At 40.3% G+C, this 21,643-nt stretch overlaps 1 protein-coding gene across 7 annotated transcripts in view; it reads left to right on the top strand.

The window, feature by feature from the left end:
• The window catches only part of palm2akap2 (PALM2 and AKAP2 fusion), a 97,519-nt gene extending 82,139 nt beyond the window's left edge, over window positions 1-15,380 (top strand). For 5 of the 7 annotated variants that reach the window (XM_080304401.1, XM_080304399.1, XM_080304404.1 and 2 more), the window contains 8 exons: window positions 5,237-5,455; window positions 5,567-5,929; window positions 7,080-7,178; window positions 7,284-7,385; window positions 7,572-9,033; window positions 9,822-10,000; window positions 10,797-10,835; window positions 12,620-15,380. In XM_080304401.1, coding sequence (XP_080160527.1) covers window positions 5,237-5,455; window positions 5,567-5,929; window positions 7,080-7,178; window positions 7,284-7,385; window positions 7,572-9,033; window positions 9,822-10,000; window positions 10,797-10,835; window positions 12,620-12,757 — 2,601 coding nt within the window. In that variant the 3' untranslated portion in view covers window positions 12,758-15,380. The remainder of the gene's footprint in view (window positions 1-5,236; window positions 5,456-5,566; window positions 5,930-7,079; window positions 7,179-7,283; window positions 7,386-7,571; window positions 9,034-9,821; window positions 10,001-10,796; window positions 10,836-12,619) is intronic. The other 2 variants (XM_080304400.1, XM_080304402.1) reach the window with 2 other exon arrangements.
• The last annotated feature ends 6,263 nt before the right edge of the window (window positions 15,381-21,643 follow it).

Here is a 21,643-nt window from a genome sequence, read left to right as displayed (position 1 = left end):
GTGTCCTTCATCACAGGTATTAGAGCCTGAGCCTTGAGGACAGGCAGCTATGCCTGGAATGTCAGTTCACCTCTATTGGAGTCAGAAACACACAAACGCATACACGCATGCACACCTGCTATACAAATACACACCCTTGAAAGAACGCACTCTTGCATGCATGCACCGATGCACAGCTACAGTCACATACACACTCCTTTTGTGTGTGTGCAGCAGAATAGCACTGCATATGAAACATTCCTGTACTGTAGTACTGTTTTCCTGGGCCAGTAACAGGATATCCTCCCCCTCTGTACTGTCCTGCCTGCTGGACATGGACTCCTACACACACATTCCTGCACATAAAAACACACACACACATATAAATGTGTGTAATATTTGCAGCAGGTCAAATAAGTAGACAGAGGAGCTTATCTGGGCATGAGTGTGTGTAAAAAGCAGGGACATCTGGTCCTCACATGATCCCGAATATAATTAACTGGGTGAAAAATCTTTTGACTTGTTGAAGGTAGAGTGTGAATGTATGAGAGATGGAGAAAGGGAAAAAAGAACCTCGAATTCCTTTTGCTGAAATGATAAAGTAGTAGCAGAGGCATTATAAGTCGAAGACTCGGCACTCCGGGAATCACTAATTGAAATCTATTCCACAACAGCAAAAATGGTGGTAGAAAAATAACTTCCAGGATTATAAAAAAGGTCTTTAACTAATATGGGGGAAAGTCAAACAACTTCTTGTGCAGTTTTTATTAGATTTGAGTTATGATTTGTTCAGTTTTTATGAAATTTAAATTAAACCAGGTAAAGCTTCAAAATAGTTGCCCAAATACATGCCCTGAGTCATTTCATCATGTCTGTGAAATTTAGAGACTTGCCTGTAGTAAAAGTAATAAGACAGCCTGCGATTAGTTTTATGATAGTTTAACCAATCACTGTACAGAGAAAGTAATTATAAAATTGGTCTTAGTCAAAACTAAAGCGCTTCTTGGAAGTGGTGTTTTTGTTAGCTGTCCAAATGTCTCTAGAGACTGTATCAGTCTCGCTCACTGTATCAGTACATTTCTTTTGTCTGCAGGATTGAGTAAATATTTTTGAGTCCATGAATGCGTTTCTTTGGCATAACTTTTTATTTCCCTGATCTCCCTCTTTGAGAATTTGATTCTGTAAAGAATTCACTTTAAAGGCCAGCTGCTGAATTGCAACACAAGGTGGAGGCTCATTCCTTATCGTTGATTTGAGCAAGAGTTAAGAGTTGCACACATATTGTTTTCATTTGTCATTAGCAGACATAGTGCTTAAGATATTGGGTATTGTGAGGTTGTTGTTATGTACTGTGCTGTGTGGGTTGCATACATACACCTTCACAAATACACGAGGAAATGCTTTTTTTCTGGCAGGCAGCGGGAAGCTGGATTGGGAAGAAGAGTTATTATACGCTTGGATAATTATTCCTTATATTTGACTCTACAAATCTTGGAAATCAGATACTTACTTGGGATGGCATGACCTTGACCTCAGTGACATGTGAAGAAGTCCTTTTTTATCATGATATAGCCTTCATTGCAAACCTTAAATAAATATCTCTAAAATTCTAAACATGTCTCAGAGTTATGCTGAAAAACATAGTTCATGCAATAAAGTCTTCTAGGCTGGACTCATTAATATCAGGCTGTTCTAAAAGTTGTCTAAAAAGGCCCCAGTTAATCCAAAACTGCAGTGAGAGCACTAGAGACGAGAAAGAGTTACATATTAGCTATTCTTCCTTGGCTTATTTGGGGTTCCTAGAGTTTTTAAAAGTAGAATTGGAAGCAGAGCCTTCAAGTATCAGGCCCCTCTTCTGTGGAATCAGCTCCCAGTTTGGATTTGAGAAATAGGCACTCTCTGCTTTTAAGAACTTGCTCTCCTGGATCACGTGACTCTGAACCATCCCCTAGTTATGCTGCACTGAGCATTTCTTCTTCACTCACCTCGTTTCACTCCTCACATGTTTCTGCACCACTGCAACATGTCATTAATGTTGGTCTCCTCTCTCCCTTAGCCTGTGTAATTTCCTGTCCCCATATGCTCTCTTTTTCTTTTCTGTTTCCTCTAACCATACCATCGGTCACAGTGGATAGCTGCCCCTGTCTGGACCTGGTTCGGCTGGAGGTTTCTTCCTCTTAAAAGGGAGTTTTTCCTTCCCACAGCTTGCTTGCTCACAGGGGGTCACTTGAGTGTTGGGGTTTTTCCCAGAATACTGTAGGTTCTTACAATATAAAGCACTGTGAGGTGACTCTTGTTGTGAATTGTATTTTTGAATTCTTTTTTATGTCATTTTTACTTTTTGTTTTTAATTTAGTTCAGTTTCATTTTCATTCCCAAGTTAGTTGGTTTGTTTGTTTCAGTTTAGTTTGTGTTTGAAAAGTTTAGTTTCAGTTTTGTTGTTGTTGGTTTCATTTTGGTTTATGCCTTTTAAATTATTATTGTATGAAAGGTGTAACAGATGGGCAGGATTTAGGGAAACCATTACAAGAATTGCTATAAAAACACAACCTTTTCAAAGCAGCTGACTTACTGTCTTGTGGACATCCACAGTCTCAATAAACATATCCATCAAAGCTTCATCAGGGACGCTGTGATAATAGAATTTTTCCAAACTAACAAACACTAAAGCTAAGCAGATTTCCTATATATTTTTCTTTAATTTTCAAAGGGTTTTTTTTGTTTTGTCTTATATTTTATCAAAAGTCAAGTTTTTTTCATATACAGTTTTAATTTTTAGTTTAGTTTTAATTAAATGTAAAAGCTTAAAACTTTGGTTGGAAGATGTTAATATATTGCCAAACCTGTTCTCACAACAAGTTATTAGCAGATTTCTGTTAACATTTGTAAAGACAGTAATTTCCCAGAGGATAAATGTCAATAAACTCCATGCTCTCCTCCCTTTTCCTTTAGCACCAGTATGAGACTGACATTTGTGGTTTCTGGTAAAATCCCCCAACTATTGGGTGGCTTGTTATAAATTCTGTAAGCTGCTTTTTGAGCCCCATCTTCCAGTAAAAATATTATTCATGTTGATGCCTTAAAACCTACAAAACAAAGTAAATCTCCATTAATTTTAGGTGTCTTGTGTCGTAATTAGCCAACATTTGTATGTTAAACCCATATGGGGGGGGGGGGTTTCCACTGAAATCCTGATTGAACTGGCATTTTAAGCATGCTGATGTTAGTAATTAGGACAAAAAAACACTGTCCCTGAAGACTCACAAATCCATTAGACAGTGTTTTGGTTTTTTGAGGTCTATTGTTATTTTACACTAGATTTTACAGAGGCACATTAGAGAATGTGTTAATAGATCGATAAAGAGAGAGAGTATGGAAGCAAAGAGATGACCAAGATGCCCTCAGACAACATTTTTATTAAAAGGGAGGTGGAAGAGAGCAATAAAGAAAAGATGACTAGGGAGGTGAAGGGAATGTAGAGGAAACTGTCCCTTCACAAAGCTTTTTAAATAGAGCTGGTCAAATCCTCCAAGAGACTTCACTGGCCACTGTTTCAGCATTTGAGCAATCTCAGAGAGCAGAGAGGAAGGAAAAAGCTCAAAAGGGGCAGTGAAGAGGAACTGTAGATCAAGAAACTGAAAGGGAGCAAAAAGAGGGAGTGGTACGTGAGGAAAAGAAAGTGATCCAGGCTTAATTTTCATGTTGACAATAAATCCAGCTGAATTATGCCACTGATTGTCCAAAACCCCGTCCTGTGGATAGTAAGAAGAAGGAATGTTCCCAAATGGTACAATATGACAGTCTGGTAGTTTGTCTGAGGCCTGAGGTGGAAGAGAAGAAAAAGCCGCTCACTTTTGCAGAGCTGTGTCAAATGATTACTATTTTCTTTATTTGTTGTTTATGATTTTAAAAAAAAAAGAAAAGAAAAATATCCTCATAAAATCCCAGTGCTCAGGATGACCTCATGAAGTGTTTGATATGTCTGACAAAATGTTGAAAACACCCACATTTTCAGATTTGTAATCCTGGTGACATATTTTCTACTAGTACTACTAGTACTTCTACTCGTATGTGAAGTTGACAGCTAGTTTTCTCTCTAATAACCTGTTGGTTAATGGTTAATTTATCAGCAGACTAGTTTACTAAAGTTATTCTCATTAAATCCCCTCACACAGACTGAAATATTAAAAAAGAGGGGTCAACAACTCCTCATTAAGCTCCTGTTAGAGATACGCACATGCTTAAGGATGAATTATAATGGCTACAAGGCAGTAAAGAAGGAAACCAACATTTTTAGAGAGTAATGTCCAGGAAAAGAGAGGCTGAACTGTGTAAATTTAGCTTCTTATTAATGGTTTATCTGGAATGTGAAGGATGATTCATTAAACCAGGTTGAGGATCTGATCTGTGCATACTAATGCTTCAATCAATATGGACCTTACAAGACTCAGCTACTGCCTGTATCATTCTTCCTTGAATGACTACAAGTGATATGTAAGTTTAAAAAGTGTATTTATAGAATGAAACATAATATATTAAAAAAAAAAAAAAAAAAAAAGGTCTTATGATAGAACATCACCATTTTGCCTTATCTGGTGATATGTGCTTCATAATGTGACATACTTTCAAACCATGGTATAATAAGTATGATGTAGCCGTGTTAGCTGACCTGAGGTCACCTGTGTATTTTTATAATAGTGTGCTGTACATATTAAATTCCATGATATGTAGCAGTTGTCTATCAGTCAGACAATTAGTTGGAACTGGCCCAACGTGCACCACATTAGGAAAATCTTTTGTGTTTAGACGACATTCATTCTTCTCAAAATAGCTACTGACAACATGGCCCTGAGCCTGGTGCTTAATCTGAAACACTTAAGTGCAGCTCCTCCTAGAAAAGACGAGTGAATGTGTGTAAAGGTGTATCTTCAACCTGAAATGTCTTCAAAGCTGACATAGCAAACAGAACGCCTGAGTGCTTTGACTGTTGTAGCAGTCTTCTGTCATACAGAGCAGCTGTGTGTATTTTGTCGCCCCTTAGTGGTGGGAACCAGTCAGAACACAGTGTTCTGCTGCAATGCAGACCAAAGAACATTCATGTGTGAATTGATGTGTCTAAATGATAGTGGTTAGAAGCGGCTGACCTTTCAAAATAATATCTAAAGTTATTAAATGTCCACATTGTCTTTATTAAACCAACTATCAGTCAGCTTCAGCCGGCAGAGCTTCTGAAACACCAATGTTTCTTTGTTGACAGAAATCATGGCAAGCAGAGGATGTCAGTGACTCAGTCCCGAGAGAGCGAGCCCTGAAAACTGTCAGTTTCCAGGAGTCAGTCAGCGTTATCACTGACAGGCCTGCAGCCATGGAACTGGAGAGCCAGCAGATCCAGCACGACTGTCTCAGCAGTCCCAGTAACAGAGCCCACAGTCCAGTTGGAATGAAAGTAGAGACTCCTGACTGTGAGGTAGTGCAGGTATGCAGATCAAAACAAGTTAACTAAAAGGTTTTAACTTCTTGTTTTATTATTTGAAATTGGCGGCACATTCTGTCACAGTATTTTGAAATATGACTGTTGTTTCTACAGGAGATCTGCTACCTGGACCAGGTGTTAGATGCAGCCTCAGACACACCCACAAATGGGAACTCCTCTCTGTCACGTCACACCAAACCCATCAGCATAGATGGAACTTCTCCTTCTGTGTGTGTGTCACCCTCCTCCCCTGTCAATCACCACTCGATCGTTGTGGAGGGACAAAAACAAACCACGTTTCTCCACCAGGACGAGTCTGCCGTTAAAACCAACGGGCACGCGCAGGGAGACGAGTCTGGGGGCAGCAGGGCAAAGTTTGAGCTGCGAGCATTTCAGGAGGAGAAACGCCCGGCCAAGCTGTTCACCCCTGGAGAGGAGCAGCAGGTCAGGGTGACGAGGAGACGTCCCTCAGAGGAGGTAAAAGGCTGCTGGATAATGTATCAGACTGTAACAAATACGCTATTCAGAAACACAGCCTCAGGAGACCACGGTTTGTTTTATCAAATCATGTCTTATGAAAACAAAAATGATGTAAAACAAGCAAAGATGAGTTACTTGGGGTAGGTTTACCCCATTCACTAGCATGCTTTTGTTTATAATGATAAATAACCATTCTAACACGAAAAACAACAAAATAAAATGAAATGATTAGTACTTAATGCAAAAAGTGTACTTGCTTTCAGTTGCTCTATTTTAATACCAGAGGCCTACTCTTAAAGACCAGTGTTCCTTCATTATTACTATACAAAATATAAAACACCTGGAAACATTTTTTAATGTACAAACTACGTAAGTAGAAAGGTCATGACTGAGATCACTGTAATCTTACTGCCACATAAGACTTCATATTGAATTGTGAAATACAGGCTTGAAGGAAGGAATTTTGAAATTGAAAGTGTGTGGCAACTGTCAGTGACTCATGATATGACATCAAAGCTCAAAAAGACATATGTGGTAACATAAATAGAAACAATGGCAATCCCCTGAAATTCTATCAACAGAAGGGGCTCAAAACACTGTTTTTGATCCTAAGTAATATTAAAGCGTCATACTAAGACCACAGTCCAAAATGTAACCTCCCACAGGCCTCAGGAGAAGCCTGAAACTGCGACACTTTCCCACAATAGTTACACTTACTCATACACTAAAAGATTTGGCAAAGACTCGGGATTTTGCAAGGTTACTATTTGCAAGGAGTACAACTTAATTCCTTGAGAAATTGTTCCCGTCATGCTGCAGATTTCCAAGGAAGAAAAACTGCTGAGTAATGGAACAGACACAGAAAGAGCTTTAGTGGTTTGTTCTGAAAAAAAGACAGCTCTGACTGAGATTTATGAGCACCTTACACTGAATGATCGAGACACAACTGCTGTGATTTTACCGCAACACGATTGTGTGACACTGACGTTGCTTGAAAAGCTGTTAGCATTACTTGTAAGATGGCATTAACCAGTACACAATACACAATAAAAACTTTCTTTGTTTCCTTGTTGGTGCACTAGTTTATTGGAAATTCTCTTTGTACATTTTCACACTCTTCTTCTCCTGGTTTGTTTTTCCATGTCAGGTTCAGGAATTGGAGCGTGAGCGTCAGGAGCTGATCAGAGACCAGGCAGTGAAGAAAAACCCTTCGATTGCTCAGCGCTGGTGGAACCCTCCTCAGGAGGTAGATCACCATTTAATCTCTGGTAGTTTTCGTTTTTCATTTAAACTGTGTTGTCCTAATGACAAATTGATTGATTTGCCATTTTGTTGTTTCAAATCATTCAAGATCCCTTTGGAAGAACAGCTAGAGGCAGATAAGCTCGAGTCTCTCAGGAAGTACCAGGAGAGGAAACAGCAGCGACATAATCACACTTATGCATACACACAGGTAAGACACACAAACACATGCACAAAACAAAGGAGCTCAAGCTCACACACTCAAACATGTTCTTTGACTTTGAGGAAGCATGATAAATTTGGACTGTAATAGATTAAATAAAGATGTCTTAAGCCTCATTGCTGTGCAGTTTTCTAATTGACTCTTTTGTATTCTGTACTCTCATCTGTTTTGCAGCCTCAGGTGTCAGGCCCTCCCACAGTGGTAACCCTTGATTCGGAGCTAACCAGGAAGGAGGACATCGTGGAGGAGCAGATCAACTTCTCCTCTGCTAGGAAGCAGTTTTTGCAAGGGGAGGCTACCAAGAAGGATGTAGCTCCTCAAATATACTCTGCCAAACCCTTCTCGAAATCCACAGCCAGGGGAAGCCACGGGAGCAGTGACATTGTTGCAGAAACTGGGGAGACGCACGTGACCTGGTCTGATGAAAGAACTAAAGATGAATTCACATGTGCGCTAGCTGTGATGACAATCCTACCTGAGGAAGAGGAAGCAAAAGGTCATTTTCATCCAGCTTTTCACCCAGAGGAGTCTGACTCAGGACTGGACGAGTTATCAGTCCGCTCTCAGGACACTACTATATTTAGCTTGGATAACGTTTCTGACAGCGGGGCTTCGCTACCCCCTACCCCATTGCCACTTACCCCTGTGTCACCACCTACCCCTCAGCCAACTACTCCAGTCAACGGGCAGATGAGTGGCAGTCCAACAGAAGATGAGCTGGAGTACCACGCTGGGGTTCTTGTTCAAAATGCCATCCAAAATGCCCTAGCAGCTGAAAACGTAGAAGACTGGCAGCAAGCTGACTTGAATTCTTCACAGCTGAGTACCCCTGCATCTCCATGCTCTGTATCCACAAGCAGCCCAGTGCCAGTTTCTTCCTCCCCTGTGTCTTCTGGTGGAGCCCCCAGTTTCCAGTCACTTGTGTCCTCCAGTCCTGCGCCATCCAACTCATCCCCACAGCCAGACAGGCAGCCAGTGGTGAGAGTTGTTTCCCAAGAGAAGCCATCAGAATCACAAGAGGCTCAGAAGCAACAGCAGTCCCCAAGACCAGCACAATCACAGCTCCAGACGCCTTCTCCTCCACCGTCTCAGCCTGTCTCACCACCACAGAGGCCCAGAGACGGAGGTCCCAGGATTAAAATCCAGTCCTCCTACACCAGAGCGCTTGCTTCATCAGCTCCAGCCCCAGCTCCTGCGCCTGTGCCTGCTCCTGCCACAACAGCTCCTGTCTCTAGGCCAACCCCTGTATACCGTCCCCCGTCTCCTCCAAGCCCAGAGAAACCAGAGTTCAGCTACTTCAGTAAATACTCAGAGGCGGCTGAACTGCGTAGCACGGCGACAGCAGCGCGAGGGCCAGAGGTGGAGGCGGCTAGCGGCCCGTTCCGCCTGCGCTCCAAGAAGCAGCGAACTCTGTCCATGATTGAAGAGGAGATCCGAGCAGCTCAGCAGAGAGAGGAAGAACTGAAGAAGCAGAGGGAGGTGCAGCCTACCGTTGTTGTCCGGCCCAGCGGCACTTCCAGCAGTAGTCATGGACCTGTGAGGACGGGGATGCGGCACGCCACTATTTCCCCCACAGATAAGATGAAGAGCAACAGTTTGCCAACTAGACTCACATTGACAGCACGGACAGCGCCAGGTCAGTTAGTACTGCAGGTCCTCACAAGGGTCATACAGTCATACAGTTAACAAGCTTATTAGTTTATTTTAAATGCCAGAATCAACCCATCAACTTCAACATTACTCAGTTGGAAAGCTAATGGGTAAATATTAGCATGTAAATTTGCTGTTTATGAATTCCTGTGACTAAAAGAAAGAGTTTTTTTTAGCTTCTTTTTTTAACAGAAGAGAGCCATGCAGCCAGCAGCACAAGGAAAAGTTCATGCTGTATTATTCTAGAGTGGTAAAGGAGGAAAAGCCCTATGTTAGAAATGGTCTAAAAGTAGCTCATGAGGTAGAAAAGGTCATCTACTAATTGGAAGTTGGTCAGATCCCCGACTGCTCCAGTCTGTGTGTCAAAGTATTCTTAGGCAAGATACTGAAGATTAAAATGCTCTTTAATGCGTCCATCCGAGTATCTATGTGTGTGAATGTTAGATAGAAAGCACTTAAGTATAGAAAAAGTGCTTGTGTGAATGGGTGTGAATGAGGCATGTTGTATAAAGCTAGATTTTGAGTGCTCAAGTAAAAAAGTGCTGTATAAGAATCAGTCAGTCCAACCACCCACAAAATGACTGCTTGCATGCTCTTTCCTCAGTCATAGCAGGCAGAGCACAGGTTTTCTGTGTCTTATGTATATCTAAGAACAATAGCTTTGGCTCCAAACGATGTAAATGTAACAATTTTTAAAAAGAAAAGAACTAAAAAAATGTTTAAATAACCCATAGTATGGATTTTTTTTATTTTTTTTATTTTTGGGGTTTGCAGGAAAGATTGAGAAAGTTCGACCTGCGCCACCTGTCTCCCCCTCGACCTCTGAAGGAGCCCTGTCTGATGCTGGCAGCGAGGACTCTGGAGGATCACGACCCAAAAACTTCATGCAGACTCTTATGGAAGACTACGAAACACACAAAGTGAAGAGGAGAGAGAAAATTGAGGACAACAGTGTAAGTATTTCAACCCAGGGAAAGATAAATGACTAGACACAGAATAAGAGAAAGAGACTGAGGTGCTTTTCACTGCAAAATCAAAAGCTTTCTGTTGCAGAAAACGCGTAATACAAAGCACCACAAACTAATGTAGTAGTTGTGAGCATCAGTTATTATAAATCCCCTGATCTCTGTGAAAGTGCCAAGAGATGACCCAGTTTGTCACATAATACGTATTTGTTCAGCCGGGCTTTGGTTAAATCACCTCCCCTAAATGTCAACGCCCGTGACCTGGTATGAGCACATACTGTACATCACCAAAGGGTAATTCCCAGCCTGGAAGAGAAGAGAGTCAAACAGTCAGAGTGAAAGTAAGAGGGGCTTTCTGTCCTGGCCCCATGTTTTTGTCTTTTTTTTAATGTTTTGTAATAAATGTAATTCGACACCAGAACGCTTATGTATTCAAAATGGGGTCTCACGAAAAGGTGAAAGGTTTGGCACGCAAACACAAAGAAATTGTTGGAAATGTTGCGTAATCAGAAATGACAGACAGAAGTTTCACTTTTCAGTTCATGAGCACCGCACGCTCAAATTCATATTCACACACAGCAGATCCACTGGGAGGGAACATTTCATTCCAGCTGCTGTAAGATCACATACTTCAAGTTACTTCACTGAATTTATTCCACACAAACATCTCTGCTGCGCAGTTGTTAGATGCTGATGTTGTTGCTAATTGTGCTTTTGTTTATCCATGATGGCATCACATGTGTTGACTTCGTGTACTGTTGCTTCTCTCCTGCTTCTTGATCAGTATGCCCGTTTGTTGCTGGCTAACGAGGTAACCACTGAGGTACCTGAGGAATCTCTTCCCTCCTGTAACTGCCTTTACTGACAGACCTGGGTCAGACCATACACATTAGATTCATATACAACAGAGTCCAAGCAGATGGCAAAAATCAGCTTTATGCAGTGCTGTGCAAAAGTTTCAGGTACTAAACGTGAACTAAGGATGGATTTAGATCCACTTCCATAAAGCTTTCTTCAGGGTACAATAAAAAGAAATCTGGTTAATATTTAGTGTGAGGACCCTTTCCCTTTACAGCATCATGGCCTCTCTGGATTCAAAATAAGCTATTTCTGAGTCAGTGTTGATATTAGGGTGAGCTTGAATAGTCAGTTTTGTTTAGGAAGAGTATTTGGACTAAGTGGCCCATGGGAGCCATACTAAGAGTTGGCTGGATTCTCTAAAGACTCAGGAAAAGTGCTTCAGTGCTTCCACCCCGTTAGCTGAGAATATACTGGATTATCCTCTATGAAAGAAAAGAAGTTACAGTTATGAATGTGGTTTCCTTTAATACCATAACCTGCTGTTATGTTTTGAACATCATCAAACTCCCAGCTGAGCAATAAACATGAAGCTCCTGTAATAAAAACCTTTTTATAAAAAAAGAGCTCTATTAAAATAATCAGAGTGAGTTTAAATTTGCATTACTTGTGTGTGTCTCATTGGATCGTTGGGATCATAATTTATTAATTGGACTTTGGGTCCCTCATTACATTCAGTTATTAATAATAAGAATCTAAATGTGTTTATTACCTAAAACCTTTGCACAGAAGTGTAGCATGTATCAGTATCACCTGAAGAAACTGCCTATTCACAGTGATTTTGACTTCCCGAGTCCAGTTACAGAGTCAGAATGAGAAGAGTTCCACTTCCACTTTGTTGTTTTCATCTTCTAATTGTCCTTCAGTCAGTCTTTTAGAAATGAAACCAGTGCTGAAAATGTAGATGGTAGATTGGAAACCATAGACAGGGCACTTTCTGAACAAAACCCACATGTGTTTTTATGTCTGCTCCCAGGTCTGGTTGTACTCTCATTTCCTTGTTCTGCTCTGTGGTGTTGGTGCTGCATGTGCTTGTCCGTGGATTTGGTGTGAACCTTTAATCCACACATTCCAATTTATGTACATGCTGTATAGAGTGTTGATTTAAAAAGTTTCTTTCAATATTTAAAACAGAAGGAGCCATTTTAATGGTGCCATATAGCTATATATGATAAATATGTTTGTAAATGATATTCAAAAGTGTGTAGTCGTTAAAAGATACGGTACTTGGGTGTGCTTCAATCTGACACTACGTAATTGGCCTAAGCTTTGAGAAGCTCATGTCCATACTTTTCTATCATCATGACTGCTGTCAGCCCTCTGCCACTACCCACAATCCACTTCACCTACACCCTGTCCTGATCTACCCTGGATTCCAGTTGACAAAGAAATCTTTTCCCCTTGTCCTTGTCTGTCTGCTTGAAGGTGATTGTGAGTATCAGCATGGGTGTGGGAGAGGAATAATGACTGGACACGTTTAATGTGGTGTTCAAGCATGAATTTTCCCTGAAATGGAGTAAAGTTACTTTTGTTGTTGCTGTCAAACACTGCAGGTGCTCTTTATTTTTGTCATTTAATTAAAGTGATTAGATGTGCGCGCCCTCAGTGTTTGACATACACTGCATGTCATGTTAAAGTCACTGTGGCGTGCGTGTTTTGGGGTTTTTGTTGTTGTTGTTTTTTATGTTTGTAACAATTACATTGCTCCTGGTCGCACTTGCATCTGATTGGTTGCTTTGTAATCATCAGGTTCTGGAGGCCACTCGTGTGACCAGGAGGAAAAGCGACATGGCGCTGAAGTGGGAAGCCGGCATCTATGCCAATGAGGAAGGCAAGGAAGAAGAGGAAGAAGAGGAGGAGGAGGAGGAGGAGGAGGAGGAGGAGTAAAAAACTCCCTTCAGAGACAACTAACAAGCCAATTGGAGAGAATGAAGGAAGAGAAAGACTGAAGGAAAAGTGAGAAAGCAGGAAGGAAAACTATTTATTTTATTAAGAGTATCTGAAGATCACATGACCCCAGCAGTGTGAACCAGTGGGGCTTTTTGGACCTGAAAACTGAAGGTATATTAGCATGTTAAGGGGCTGAGGATGTGGGAAATATGTGAAGGTGGTCAGCAATAAAAGAGACACTTCAAAGGTGTTTGATGGTGGTTTTAGAGCAACGTTTAGTGTTTTTAATAGCTGGTAGATGCTAAATGACTGAAATATTCTTAGGATTTTTCACCTTTATGCTATTATTCAAATAAGATCTAAAGCTTTTATTTTGACTGGTTGCCTGAGACTCTCTGATGGTGGTTTCATCTGCGCGTGCTATATAATAACCACAGTCATCTTCTGAAAGTGTGGAACGCTTTTAATCAAGAGGACGATATAAAAGATAGGCAGATGCAGCTATTCAAAAAAAGAAAGTTCTGAGAGGAAGTAGACAAGGAGAGGCCAGATCACCCTCTTAGTTTTTGTAATTTCAGAAATACTTTTACCTGGATTTACTACTGGAAAGCTGCTGTGTTTTCCAAGAACCGAACCGAAAGGTGCCCCAAAGCGTCACTTTCAGAGCCCATAATGGCACAGTGCAGATATGACACAAGTTTGACACGCTTGCCAGGAGCTTTTGCCTTCTTGTCAAGCATCTTTACTGAATTTTGAGCAGTCAGCATCCTTTTTGTGTTAAATGCTAGTCAAGAAATTAGCAAAACTAGCAAAACTAAACTTGCCTTAGACCGCCAGTGCTTGTCGGTGAACGGTATGTATTGTATCCTCTCCTATCCTGCATTACTACACTGTCGGTAGACCTTAGGGAAAATAAGCAACCACCTTAGATAGAAAGTTTGCCTGTAATCGCTTCTTTTCCAGTGCAAATAGAAAGGGGGGGGGGGGGGGGGGGCTACCTGCTGGTAGTGCTTACACCATTTGAGTGAATTTGTGTGTTAATTAAAGGGCTGGGTCAGGGGTTTTATATAAAAAAATCACTTATTTTACTTTTGTTGGCTACGTTGCTTTGTTGACCTGTGCTTTCTGATGATGTAAGCAGTTGTTTCATGTATTATACTGAGGTAGGACTGTGTATTTGACCTATGAACGTCTGTATCTACTTGCTAGCCGAGGATAAAGTTTGATGAAAAAAATAATCAAAAAAGGTTTTTATAAGAAGTCGTTATACCAAAACAGAATGTTATTTAGAGAAAACCCACCAGCCTGAGCTCTCCACGTCCTTTTTAAGGCGTACAAGTGTGCGAATGGATTCACACTCCTTTCCTAACCTGAAACAAGCACAGCTGAAAAAAAAGTGCAGTGGCAAAAAGAAGGCAATAAAGGTCTTTCGAGACGCTGAGCTGTGCTGTAAGTTGGGCTTGTAAGGGTTTTTTTGTTTTTTTACTAACTGTATTGTGACTGAATTTTGCAGAATGACATTGATTTTGTGTTTTGAAGTGTTGAAATCATACAAAGTGACGAGGAAAAACAGGATTCAGCTTCAAGAGTAAAACAGTAAATACACTTTAACACAACCACACTTCTCCCTGGAGTATAACAGACTGTCTTTAATTTAAAATGAAAAGTAGAAATGTGTCAAACTGGCTGTGGAAACGGTATTTCTGGACAACTTTTGATTGTATTCCTCTGTCGTAGCCTTTGAGATTCGTTTCTGCGTCCAGATGTGAGGAGAAACAACATCGTTTTTGTAAACCAAAAGTCACAGTTTTGACCTGTCCAAGTGCCCTTCAGCAAGGCAGCAACTTCTCTCTTTGCTTCCAAACACACTGAATGTACGCTGAGCTAAACCACAGATGTAATTGCTGGACATCTACTAACCTATCAAGTCAAGCCACCCTTTGCAACTTATTCCACTCGACTGTCTTGTGATATGCTTTGTCAAGAAAGCGTGGCACAAACGCCATAAACCAAAAGTGAAAATCAAGGACTCATTCCTCTGCGGTGTCCACTTCCACCAAACCCAGAACAAATAATATTAAAACCCACACATATGTTCCAGAGAATCATCCAAGTTCTCCTTTCAGGGTCTTCTGTGGTGCAGCAGAGGTGAAGTGTCTTTAACGCTGGTATGAGATTATTTTTGACTTAAAGGCTAAAAGACAACAGGACGGAAAAGGTTTTCATCCTTGTGGGAACCAATCAAAGTTCTCATTAGAGTCGCTTATGAAACGTACACACAGAGGAATTATTGAATGGTGTGATCTATTATTATTATTATAATTATTATTATTATGATTTTGATGTTTGAATTTATGGTGCAGAGATGATTTTATTTATCATTTTAAATGCTGGTAGCTTGTTTTCGGCCTACAGAGCTTCTCCAGTGTGGAACTCACTGTCTGTGTGTGTGATAAAGCAATCTTATTACTACAATATAAACACAGTATAACCCCTGTTCCTATGTTAACCACTTGTATGCTCATACTCTGCTTTGTTATTTTATAGCACATGTAAGGCTCACAGTTACACACCCACTATACATATTATGAATATTTTCTCATTAAAAACAAAACCTGTACATGTGGGTTTCCTGAGTGGTTCATTTGCATGTGTTTTCAGTGTTAATACTGGAAGCGGAGGTGGGGGGATCATTTCATTGTCCATATACATACACTAACCAAAGGGACACTTCATTCACACTTTGCTGTGACCCTATCCTCTGAATGTGGCAGCAGAGATTGAGTTTTTCTAATCTTCTATTGTCCAGGCATTCTGACTGATGTCCCACCAGGATAAGGCCCAGAGGAATACCCAGGAAACGCCTCGGTGTCCCCTACTGAAGAGCTGGATGAGGCAGTTGGTTAGAGGGACATTTAGGCTTCACGTTAGAGACTGCTGCACCCGTGATCTGGATAAGCAGTTGAAAATGGACGAATGGATGGATATTGTCCCGTTTTGGTGTACAATAGAATTTCAGTCTCCGTTTCCTGTTCTAAGCTGACAGGAGTGGCACCTGGTGTGATCTGCTCCTGTAGCCCATCTGCTTCTGTGGTTAACTGAATTACTGTTGCCATCCTATCAGCTCAAAGCATTCTGCGCATTCTCTGACATCAACAGGGCATTTTCATCCAGAGAACTGCCACTTACTGGATGTTTTCTCTCTTTTTGGATCCTTCTCTGTAAACAGACGAGCAGTTTGTGAAATATTAAGACCAGTCTATCTGACATCAACAACCATGCTGTGTTTAAAGTCACTTAGATCATATCTTCCTAACTGTAATGCACAGTTTGAATTTATGTCTTTTTGACTGTGTCTACCTGCCTAAAAACTTATGTCTCCATATGATTGAATGATGAAGGAGCAGTTGAACAGCTACCCACTGACTTGGCCAGGGAGTATACATAGAGTACACTTTACATTACAAACATTTTGAAGGAGGTATGTCTCATTATCGGACCAGAACTGAACAAGCAAACACTTCCTTGAGTTGTCAAAGGAGCTTGCAAAGAAAAGCGTCTGGACTTCTTTAAGTTGCTTGAAGACGTTTCACCTCTCATCCGAGAAGCTTCTTCAGTTCTAAGGTCAAATGGTGGAGAGTCCCAGATATAAACCTAGTGGGAGTATCCCCCCCCCAGAGGGACAAAAGGACCCCCTGATGATCCTCTAATCGCCTGAGAGCCACCTCCACAGGACAAGACTCAGCAGTCCATCTGCATCTTAACCCTCATAATGTCCTCCCGATTTGCATACAATGTGAGCCATCAGGGGTCAAAAGTGTCCCCACTTCATTTGACTGTTTTTTAAAGTATAAAGTATAAATTGTCAATCAATTCAGTGTTACACCTTAGTTTTACTTAAGACCAACACATTAACACATAATTTACCCAACATTTTACATTTTAGGGCCACCAGACCTTCTTTACAAAAAATAAACCCTGTTTTTTTAGCGAAAACAAATTGAGAAAATTAAATATTTAATTGTTTAGATAATTTTGACTATCTGAATAACTAGAGAGTGCTGTATGTTGAACTTTAGTGAGAATTTTTTTTTTCAAGCGTTTATAAATTTTTAATGGCAGCAAATAATCACACTGGTGGTCCTCAGGGGTCAAAAGTGTCCCCACTTCATTTGACTGTTTTTTAAAGTAAAAAGTATAAATTGTCAATCAATTCAGTGTTACACCTTAGTTTTACTTAAGACCAACACATTAACACAAAATTTACTCAACATTTTACATTTTAGGGCCACCAGACCTTCTTTACAAAAAATAAACCCTGTTTTTTAGCGAAAACAAATTGAGAAAATTAAATATTTAATTGTTTAGATAATTTTGACTATCTGAATAACTAGAGAGTGCTGTATGTTGAACTTTAGTGAGAATTTTTTTTTTGAACCATTTAAATTTTTTTAATGGCAGCAAATAATCACACTTGTGGTCCTCAGGGGTCAAAAATGTCCCCACTTCATTTGACTGTTTTTTAAAGTAAAAAGTATAAATTGTCAATCAATTCAGTGTTACACCTTAGTTTTACTTAAGACCAACACATTAACACAAAATTTACTCAACATTTTACATTTTAGGGCCACCAGACCTTCTTTACAAAAAATAAACCCTGTTTTTTAGCGAAAACAAATTGAGAAAATTAAATATTTAATTGTTTAGATAATATTGACTATCTGAATAACTAGAGAGTGCTGTATGTTGAACTTTAGTGAGAATTTTTTTTTTGAACCATTTAAATTTTTTTAATGGCAGCAAATAATCACACTTGTGGTCCTCAGGGGTCAAAAATGTCCCCACTTCATTTGACTGTTTTTTAAAGTAAAAAGTATAAATTGTCAATCAATTCAGTGTTACACCTTAGTTTTACTTAAGACCAACACATTAACACAAAATTTACTCAACATTTTACATTTTAGGGCCACCAGACCTTCTTTACAAAAAATAAACCCTGTTTTTTAGCGAAAACAAATTGAGAAAATTAAATATTTAATTGTTTAGATAATTTTGACTATCTGAATAACTAGAGAGTGCTGTATGTTGAACTTTAGTGAGAATTTTTTTTTTGAACCATTTAAATTTTTTTAATGGCAGCAAATAATCACACTGGTGGTCCTCAGGGGTCAAAAATGTCCCCACTTCATTTGACTGTTTTTTTTAAAGTAAAAAGTATAAATTGTCAATCAATTCAGTGTTACACCTTAGTTTTACTTAAGACCAACACATTAAAACAAAATTTACCCAACATTTTACATTTTAGGGCCACCAGACCTTGTTTACAAAAAATACACCCTGTTTTTTAGCGAAAATAAAACAAGAAAATTAAATATTTAATTAAATTAAATATTTAAAAAAAAATTTTTTTTTTAAAATTCTCACTAAAGTTCAACATACAGAGTGCTGTATGTTGAACTTTAGTGAGAATTCTTTTTTTGAACCATCTATAAATTTTAAATGGCAGCACATAATCACACCTGTGGTCCTCAGGGCTCAAAAATGACCCCGTTTGCTTTGAAGCAACAAGTATAAAATATCATCCATCTCTGTGTTTCAAGGTTTTATTCAACTTTATTCCAACTCATTGCCTGACAGTTTTCTATATTTTGGCATGGTAGGAGGGCATGAGTCTGAGTGAAGGCAAACTTTCATGAGGACAAAGGCGTGTCCATATTTGACCCAAGTGCAGGAGGAAGCTCAGGTTTATTCCTCTGCACTGGTCCCATCATGGACAGCATTCTTTCTGCAGTTGCAGGCCAAGGGGCATATACAGTAAACAAGCTGTTACAGGTGATTGTTTTCTTTTGGAAACCTGAAATGTTAGGGACAACTCGTGTCCTGACTGCAGGACAGACGGTTTGCCATCGCACACGAGCATGTTCCATGTACAGCTGGACCTGCATCACATGCTGCCCATGTTTTTGTCTCAAAGTTCCCTGGTTTACTTGGATGTTCTGTTGGAGGGGACAGAGTCCTCTGAAGGGGACTTGGTGCTCATACAGTCACATCAGTACCAGGATCTTACATCACAGCAGGAGGAACACCCACTTGTGTTTCAAGTCAAGTCAACACCAACACACATCATACACCTCAAATGGGAGCACGTTTGTGTCATGAACGACGATCATCTATTGTGTCTTTATCAAGAAATTATGTCCTTTTTGTGCTTCTATGATTAATCTTGTGTCAGCATGAAAACTTCTCTACCAGACTCAGGATGTCATAAACTGGCCGTAGCGACTCTACTGGATGCACGGCAGTAAGAATCAACACACCCACATATGCCTACAGCTGCATTCGGTCCATTTTTCTTCCTCTCTTGTTGTCCCTCCTTGTTCATCATTGAGTTGGCTGTAGAGCAGGTCATCTGCTAATTGGATGGTTGTTGGTTCAATCTCTGTGTGCTCTAGTCTGGAGTTCTTACCAAGGTGTCCTTGGGCAAGTTACTGAACCCCAACTTGGTCTCTGATGCATCCATTGGCATGTGAACGTTAAAAAGCAGAATACAAGCAGAATACACTGTGTATAATGCTTTCAGTACTCGAGTAGAAAAGCCACTGAAGGAGTATGGGACCTGGCACATGTGCTTGGACTGTGGTAGATCATCTTTCTCTGAGGCACATGAGAGAGTCATGCATCGTCTGTCACTGGGAAGGTTAGAAGACCAGATCAGTGTTTCCTCACGTTACTGCAAATATTCCTCTGTCTCAGCTGATTCCTCTTTCCTGCTTGATTCTTTGTCTTCATCATAATTGAAATGGATGATGTGTAGTCCTCTGACACATCTTCTATTTCAGTTTCACATTCTGAAAATTCAAGAAACTTCAAGAAGCCCAGTCACTTTCTCTCCAAGCTCCTCAGACTACCATGTCCTGGATGCCTGAGAACCTACTTGAACATAGTTCAGATTCTTCATCACTTTTCTTCACTTCATAGCCTTCTTCCACTTCTGCAGGTGGCTGATGTGCTTTTTCAGAGAAAGGGTAGCATGTGCTCTAAATATTGACAATATTTTCTATATCTTCTAACCCTGGATCTTCCTGAACATTGATTCTCCCTCCTCATTATACTAGAGGACAATATGTGCTTTGTCCTACTGGTCATTGCTTTGCACAACATGGTAAAAAAAAGTATGCTCATCAAAGTATGCAAATCTCCAGTGCAATGGAGGCTTTTGAGGATACTTTCTGTGTATGTATTATTGTAGAGTCTACCTTACAATACGAAACACTTTGATGCGGCTGTTGTTGTGATTTGGCGCTGTATAAATAAAATTTCATTGAATATAGAGCACCTGCCTCCTCATTGTGCTGCCTGTTGTGGTTGTTATGACCAGTGCTTGACCCCACACATCAGTGATCCAAGATCAAAGATGTTTGAAAACAGTATGGTGTGAAAATACGGCTCTTTGCAACACTTTGTACTTTGGGGTCATTTTTGTCCACGAGGGCACACAACGTTATAAAATTCAATAAAAACCACATAAATAAATCAAATTACTTGAAACTTATTACAATCATTCATAGTATAGTAATGAATAACTTCTGTTATTTTCAGCCCATTTGATGAATAACAAATACATTTTTGATAGCAAAAGATTTCTTTAGAGGACAAAAATGACCCGTGGACCACACAAGGGACACTCTTTTGAGGATGCCAATGTTCACATTTTGGACAGAGAGGACAGATGGTTTGAAAGAGGAGTGAAAGAAGCCATCTATGTCCACTGTGAGCGACCATCTTTGAACAGAGGCGGGGGTTTACGACACCAACTCTCTGCCATCTATAATCCAGTTTTGAGATCCCTTCCCAGACGCCTTAACGCCCACTCACATCCTGGGCCATCTGACCTCAGGAATTCGCATGATAAGGTGGGGCCAGGTTTCACAATGAACACACCCGAAACTCTGGCTGATTGGGACCCACACCCAGTTTCACACCTTGGCTCAGGCGATTAGAGGATCATCAGGGGGTCCTTTTGTCCCTCTGGGGGGGGGGGGTTACTCCCACTAGGTTTATATCTGGGACTCTCCACCATTTGACCTTAGAACTGAAGAAGCTTCTCGGATGAGAGGTGAAACGTCTTCAAGCAACTTAAAGAAGTCCAGACGCTTTTCTTTGCAAGCTCCTTTGACTACGATGACCTGGATGACTGAGAACCTTCACAGACACTTCCTTCAGTTCTATTTGTGAGCTGTAAGCAGCAGCTTTTGAAAGTACCTTGTGGTTAGTGCATTGTTGAGCTTGTGGGAACCCATTGTGAATGTGCTTTTTTTCAGTTCAAATTATTTCTATCAACATACAACAGAGACCACTCTAGCAGAAGCCTATCCACAAAGACTGCAGTCACTGCTGTTTATTGGAAGGAAATTAAATGTTTCCTGTTTCAGGCTTCTCCTGTTAGAGGATTACCTGCTTTCTGGTTTACCTTGAAATGAGCTGGCGGTAATGCCTGTATATGTGCTGTTGTATGCATGCGATATCTACTTCGCCTACAGCTCTTCATAGAAATTTACAGGAACTGCACATTTGATTTGGCTTTGCAATACCTGTGTAATTACATGGGTGGTGCGTGCTGGGTCTTTTATCAGCATTTTTCACATTTTAAAGTCACACACTGATAATTTATTTAAAAGTGTAAATGAAAGTATACCAGCTGAGATGGATTAACTGCCTTCAATGGGTTCATATCTAATGCCATGTTTTGGACTGCAGCTCAGTTGTGTTTCAGTTTTATATCTCAAACCTAGATAAATGCAACGAGAGATGATTTGTGTGGAGATATAATAGGGAGCACAGAGAAATGGTAATGATGAAAATGTAAATAGTGGCCCAGAAAGA

The sequence above is a fragment of the Astatotilapia calliptera genome, chromosome 7 (assembly GCF_964374335.1).
Source record: "Astatotilapia calliptera chromosome 7, fAstCal68.1, whole genome shotgun sequence".
In the NCBI taxonomy this organism is placed as follows: domain Eukaryota; kingdom Metazoa; phylum Chordata; class Actinopteri; order Cichliformes; family Cichlidae; genus Astatotilapia; species Astatotilapia calliptera.
This window is presented reverse-complemented; position numbering and strand designations above follow the sequence as displayed.